This window comes from Lemur catta, chromosome 10 (assembly GCF_020740605.2).
Source record: "Lemur catta isolate mLemCat1 chromosome 10, mLemCat1.pri, whole genome shotgun sequence".
NCBI lineage: Eukaryota > Metazoa > Chordata > Mammalia > Primates > Lemuridae > Lemur > Lemur catta.
The window spans coordinates 28638941-28646054 of NC_059137.1; the positions used below are offsets into that span (position 1 = coordinate 28638941).

The window sequence follows — 7114 nt, forward strand, 5'->3', positions numbered from 1 at the left end:
CTGATGCAGAACATCAGTTGAGCAAGACCACATTATACAGTCAAAATTTCTTTTAATGTTGGGCATACTGCCAAATATTAAATAAACAAATTATTTACTTTATTGGTCATTCTTAAACAATATTTCCAAGAACTTTGTAATTGGAGAAATTATACTAAAAAGTTGATTGCCTAGAAGATTAAAACAATATCTATAATTACTATTTTTAATGTTCATAAATAGTACTCTTACCTCTGGAGGTTTCATATTCAATACTTTTGTAATTCGGCCCTGAAAATAAAATGGTAAACATACTATAATGATAATAAATTACAGAAAATCCAACCTAAAGGCATTCATGTTTATCTCTACTGAAGCTGCTGAATCTCAATATACCAATCTTAGGGGAGGTCTATCGTTCACCTACATGAAAAGATGTTTCTTTTGTTAAATTTGTTACCAAAGATAGCTTATGTAATTCTAGAACTTTGGAACTTTGCTATTTACTTCCTGACTTACCAGTGATGTGTTACATAAGTTACTAAATGACACAAATGAAACAATATTTTAGATGATACAAAGTTAACTCAGACCATTTTTCTGAGACAGTTAATATTAAAGATGCAGAAACAATTTTAAAAATGGAAAGTAAATAGATACATTTTAGCATACTTAATGAACATTTCTTGATTTCTTTGAATGATATCCTTCCAAAATAATTTCATGAAATAGAGGACACATTTCTAGGCCTCAAATAGAATAAAAAAATATTTTATTCCAATGCCATAAAATCATTAAACTCATTCATTACCAAAACCAAACAAAAAAACCTGCACACTCAGAGAATTATATTACTAGGACTGAGATTCACTTGAAGCAAACTTCCAGCTTTGAAACTGTGATGTAGTGAAAATATTTTTATGTTGGTCTCATCAGGATCTTCCCATTGGCCTTACTGTGACTCTCTCAAGGGACAGCTGGATGGGTCAAGTGAAATAATAGAAGTTCAAGATAACATTGGTCTTTACTTTTTATTTGCATAAGTCTCTAATGAAGAAACTTACTTTATGCTTAAAATATTAAAATGCTTTAATCTAACAATAAAAGAATATGACAATGTTTTAATAGTTAACATGTATTATTCTTATAGTGATAAAATAAAATTAAAGAAAAATTTCTAAACGTTCTCCAAAATTCAAATGTATGTAATATGGTAGAAGATACCAGTGCAAATAATTAATCCACATTTCTTAATAGGTCTCCAAACACAGCATAATAGCAAATAAAAAATGGAAAATCCAAAAAAGAAGGTACTTCTATTGTAGTACTTAAAAATAAAAGATATCAACACTATTATGAAAGAGATATAAAGACCTCAAACAAAATACCTGCATGATGAGAAAGTGAGGGTTGTTAACATTAAGGCCAACAGAACAGAAGAGATCCTGTACTCTAGTGTTGTTTGCATTTACTCCATTGATTAAATATTTATTTCTGCCACCAATCACCACCTAAAAAGGAAGAATTTTTAAAAATATGAATGTACACACACACCTTATGCTAAAATGATAAATTACTAAGTATATTACTTTGCACTTATTCGTTCTGTCCAACTAATGGTAAACAAAACCAATTCTGAGTAAACAGTGGAAGTGTGACATGGTCAAAAACACTAACTTGAGTCAGGACAACTAGCTCCTAATCCAGGCAGTTTTGCTAACTAGTTATATAACCAACCACAGGCCTCCTAACCCACCTTACATTAGACTAGGTCTCTAAGGTTTATATTTCCATAAGGTTTACGTAGCTTTGTGTTTCCAAGTATATGTAAAACATATCTTCCTTTCTTTATCATCTTCTTTCTGTAATTTTTCCATACTCAGAGGTTAATCTCTATTTTTCCACTTTTCAAGGGGAGCAGAAGTCAGATGGTAAAACCTAAAGACAAGCAGCTTAACCTCAATTCTTGACAAGATTCTAAAAGGCATTAATGAAGATATGACTCGTGATCCCTTAAAAGAAAAAGAGTAATTGTGGAGCTTTAGTATGAGTTCATTAAGAACAAGTCATGCCAGACACTATTCATATTCTATTATCATACTTAAACCGTCATTTATTGGGTAAGACCGTCTCACCCACCAGGTTTTGAGGTCCTGAAAGACAGACCTAGTACATCTACCATAAGTAATTTGACAAGGACTGCATGACAGTATTTTGGTAAAGATACAGGCTTATAGCCTAAATGAGAACAGAAACAATCAAGTAGATTAGTAACAGTTAGTGACAATTCTCGTAGGGTAATTATTTGACGGAAGCCTAATGACATAGAATACGATTCTGTCCCAACCTAGTCAACCATTTTTCTGGTTCATTAATCAGAGCCTTTCATTAATATAGAGGAGAAAATCTATAAGTGGCATAATGCTAAGATGGAGAGTAAATGGGAGCAGATTTTTAAAAACAAAATTCTGACAAGCTGAAAACATTGTCTGACTATAATAAGAAAAAAATTTAAGGGACAAATGTAAGGTTCTTCTTTGGTTTCAAAAACCTGCATACATAAAAGAATGGCAGTAACACAGCTGAGTAATATCACACCTGAAAAAAATCAGAGTGGTTTCAAGTAAATATGGTATGAATCAACAATGTATTAGGAACACTCCAACGTCATACTGGGAGAAAATAGAAGCAGAGTATCTAAAATGAAAAGAAGTAATAATTCTGCTTAATTCTAACTAGACCAACTCTGACACACAATTTGAGGTGCCATGCCTTAAAAACAACATATGGATAGATAGACAGATGGGGGCAAGAAGGGAAACTGGAATATACTGTGGTGTGATCAGGCAAGTGAAGGAACTAGAAACAAACATCAAGTCAAAGACCTGGTGAAATTTCGCTTAGAAAACATTCACGCTTGCAGATCTTTTAAATACTAAAATATGGAATAAATTAGATTTGCTCTTAGTGCTCTCAAGAGGACCAGGATTAAACAGTAAAACTTTAAGACAGAAGACTTAGGCTGAATTTATAGGAATAACTTTCTAATAAGACCTGTCGAAAAACAGAATGGGTTATCTCAGAAGATAGCAAGATCTCAGGTACTGGTGGTGTTCAAGCACTGCCAGAGAAGACATAAGTGTGGTTCAAGATTTAAGCATGTTACCATGTGACCTGAAAAAAAAATCATTAAAAAAGATTTAAGGATTGTTCAGTTCTTACACTGGATGGATAATTTTTCAGACCTCTTTCAATCCTCTTAATGATGGAATCTGCATCATCAAAATTTTAATATAAGAAAATATTCTTAAAGAATCTAGTCAATATTTGATACATCAATTTTGCTCATGAATTTTATCATTTTGCAAAGCCAAATTGCCAAAAAACCCACATAGGACATGAAAAGTTCTTAGGGTATCCAATTGTTTAGTAGCCACTCACCTGTCTTGTTACTGTGATTTCATCATGAACCTCAAATCCTAAAGGACTTTGCTTTTTGTCAGAATTATCAAAAGTAATTGACACCGAGGCTTTGGTAATACCAGCCTGCCCATTTTTGTAAACTAAATCTTGTAAATTAGAAGCACGAACCTAAAATAAAAGAAGAAAAGTTTACCCACTACAAAATTCCATATTGTACAAATTAGCACTAAAAATGGATTTCTTGCTGTTGGGAAACCCACCAATGTAGTACCCATTAAGTAGACAAGGACAGGCAGTTGCATCCACTGGCAAGGAAAACGGGCGACTTTCTACAAAGGGAGTCTTTCTTTAGAACCCTTCAACTCTGAATTGTTTTCTACTCATTTCTTAACAAAAGTTAACTTACAAGATTTAACGGAAGACAGTACCTATGATTTCATTAGTCATCTAATCCATTAGGATTTGAAAAGGCATTACGATACAGGAGTGAAAATACAAACTCTCCATTGAGCCTGCTTTAAAGTCAGAATGTCTGAGTTTGAGTGTTACTCCTAAACATCTTGAGAGGATAAACCTGAGGCAACCTCTTTAAGTTTCCGTTTTCTCATCTAACAGATGGAATAAAAATTTTCCCTAAAAGGCTGCTGTGAAGTATAAGATAATTCACATAAAGTACAAAAATGCAAATGAAGAGAATATCAGCATCTCCTAAATTCAGTGAGGATTTCCTTGCTAGACTTAAATTCACATAAATCAGAAAGTTTACACTTTACCTGAGACAGGTTGGAAATGCCCAGCAAAAAGCAGATAGAGTCCAATATGTTGGATTTTCCACTACCATTTAAACCAGTAATAGCATTGAAAAGGGGATCAAAACCATTAACTTCGGTTCTCTGAGCATAGGACTTGAATCCCTCCAGAACGATTGACTTAATATGCATTTTCAATATTGTCGTGGGCCCATCAACCTCTGCTAGGAATCAAACAGGACACACACCAGTTCTGTACAAAACAGAAATAACACCACGTAAGTGGCATATAAACCTGGAATCGTAATATATGTGAGAGACTAAAACAAGAATGACAGGGAAATCGAAATAAAATAGCCACTTGCCACACTATCTTCTCTGCGGTAAAGATATCCTTTGCCTACTTAAAAATATAGGAGAGATAGCCACTACCTGGAAGTTAAACCACTCAACTTGGAAGTCGTAACTCCTTACCACTTCTCCTACCTATTTTTCCAGGCTTGCTTTCCACATTTATCATACTTTAGCTAACAAAGACTACTGATTATTTCACACCCCATTCTCTTTGCCCATAACGTGCTTCTCTCCAATACTGGCATGGCTCACTCTGCTATAGTCACGTCTTTGCTCAAATGTCAACTCACTGGGGTCCACCCTGACCTCCCTACGTAAAAGAGCACCCTTACTCATCCCTCCAATTCGGCTTTCTTTTCTCTTCATGGCAATTAAAGATGTCTCTAAATGGTAATTACTTGTCCATACAACCCATTACGACTATGAGTTCTCATAGAATCTTCGCCTACGTCCGACATTGTATCAGCGAATAGTGCCCGACTCCGGGGGAAGGGCAGGTCACTGAGTATTTATTAAAGAGATGAGATGAATCTCATGTTCTCCAGCTTCTTACTTTTACTCAGAGCGTTCCCTCGTCTGCCCCGGCCTTTCTCTCTACACCTCCTCCACCGGCTCCTACTTGTCAACTGAGGTTCTCTGCTACCCATCCTCCTTTCCCCTGACCCCCATTTCCCGCCAAGACACGAGCCGGGCCCGACCGGCCGTGCGCACTCCCCCGCCTTACAGCCGCCTCAGGTCGCCTGGGCTTGGGGCGCCCCCAAAGCTCCTCCCGGTCACAAAAGCGGAGAGAAAGCCAACCCTCCCGTAGCAAGTGCTACGAGGCAAACTCCGCCACTGCGGCCCCAAGCTCAGAACCCGCACCGGAACCATTTACTACTTTAAATTTCGGCGCGAGGAAAGGACCCCACTGCCAATCTTATTTCCTCTGTTGGTGACTAGGAGCTGCCTGACTTTTGGGTTCCATCTTTTCCCTCCACTAGAACGATAAAAATGACAAGGCGACAGGAAAGAGAGTCTCGAAGAAGGTAGCTCCCAGAATGCAACGGCACGGGATTGCGGACTAAAGGCGCAGGTGCCATATATTGACACTGGCGTCCGGCACACTCCAGGCCAGCCCCACCTCGGGGCCTCGCCTTGCCAGCCCCGCCCCTCCGCAGGCCCTTCCGCCCGTCCGCCGCGCCCCGCAGACTCCGCCTTCTCGAGGGCCGGGTGGTGCTGGCTTTGGGTGGCTGCCACCGTCTCAAAGAGACGGAGGGGAGGGGTGGAGAGGCTTCCTTTCAGTGTTCTCGTTCTGTTTCGGAAGCCTCAGTATCTTCTCGGGTTGGCTCAGACTCCTGAGAAATGGAAGCTGTACTTTATTGGGACCAGGGAGGCACCGGCCTTCTGGGAAGTCCGGCCCCGGCTCCGCCCCTCGCTGGCTTATGACCCCGGGGAGCCTTTTCATCTCAAATTTCCACGTCCGGAAGGGACTACAGTGCTCTCTAGAGTTGTCATGAGCCCGAGGGAGAAATTGTGTGGGGCGAGTAGTAGGTGCCAGACAAATAGGTCTTTCTGTGGAATGATAAGCAGGCCTAGCACTCGGGGAATGTTTCTGGAAACTTTAGGACAGCTAATATTTATTGAGTTCTGTATGTCAGGTTGTGTTCCAAAGGCTTTTTAAATGCTCTTAGCAAACCTCGCGAAATCTGATATTGTTTTTATTTTACAGATAAGTAAGATGAGTCACAAAAGGTTAAGCAACTTCTCTGAATAGCAGTAAAGAAGCCGAGATTTGTTCTCAGGCAAGCCTGGCTCCAGAGCGGGTGTTTTTAAGTATTACACAGTTAATACATACTTCGTGTATGGAATCCAGTATTGCTAGTAACCAATCCTGTTATCAGTATATATTGTCCTTAAGAAGGAAAAAGGTGTCAGGTTTACTCACGTTTGAGCACATTAATACTGAGTTAATAAGGGCATAACTCCAGAATGGATACGGTATTATCCTAGGTGAGGTACAAAAAGATGGAGTAGCCAATAATACTATTTTAAGGTGTGTGAATCCTTTTGGGCTGCTATAACAAAATATCATAGACTGGGGATCTTATGAACAATTTATACTTCATATTTCTGGAGACTGGAAAGTCCGGCTTCTGATTGATAAAGAGTGCCTTCTAACTGTCTTCACGCGGTGCTTCCTCCCATGGAGAGGTCCCTTGGGCCTATTTTATAAGGCTCTAATCCCATTCATCATCACCCAAAAGGCCTCACATGCTGAGGCCATCACTTTAGGGGTTAGGTTTTCAACATGTGAAACATATTTAGTAGGATATGGCATGTATTTAAAAGTTGCTTTCTTGGCCCTGGAATGGAATTGCAGTACTTGGAACCAAACTACCAAGAATGGGCCTATACTTTGAATTTCTTTCCTTACTTAAGGGAATAAAATAAGTTTTATGGGTTGTTTTGTTTGTTTATTTGTTTAAAAAACTCATATATTTACTCTGATACACTACCCACTTCCTGGTGATGTCAACCACAGGTCATGGCCTAACATCAATTTAATTAAGCAGATATCTTTGTCTACATTGATTCCTGCACCTTCTATGTCACAGCTATTCACTTGTATT

General features: G+C 38.4%; 1 protein-coding gene across 3 annotated transcripts in view; it reads right to left on the reverse strand.

Moving 5' to 3' along the window:
- SMC2 (structural maintenance of chromosomes 2) overlaps positions 1 to 5386 on the reverse strand; it is a 47504-nt gene extending 42118 nt beyond the window's left edge. Inside the window, exons 1-5 of one of the 3 annotated variants that reach the window (XM_045562436.1) lie at positions 5230 to 5386; positions 4176 to 4404; positions 3421 to 3570; positions 1368 to 1490; positions 232 to 270 (exon numbers count right to left, since the gene is read on the reverse strand). In XM_045562436.1, coding sequence (XP_045418392.1) covers positions 232 to 270; positions 1368 to 1490; positions 3421 to 3570; positions 4176 to 4343 — 480 coding nt within the window. In that variant the 5' untranslated portion in view covers positions 4344 to 4404; positions 5230 to 5386. Of the gene's footprint in view, positions 1 to 231; positions 271 to 1367; positions 1491 to 3420; positions 3571 to 4175; positions 4405 to 5058; positions 5083 to 5229 lie in introns of those variants that run through there. The other 2 variants (XM_045562437.1, XM_045562438.1) reach the window with 2 other exon arrangements.
- Between the last annotated feature and the right edge of the window lie 1728 nt (positions 5387 to 7114).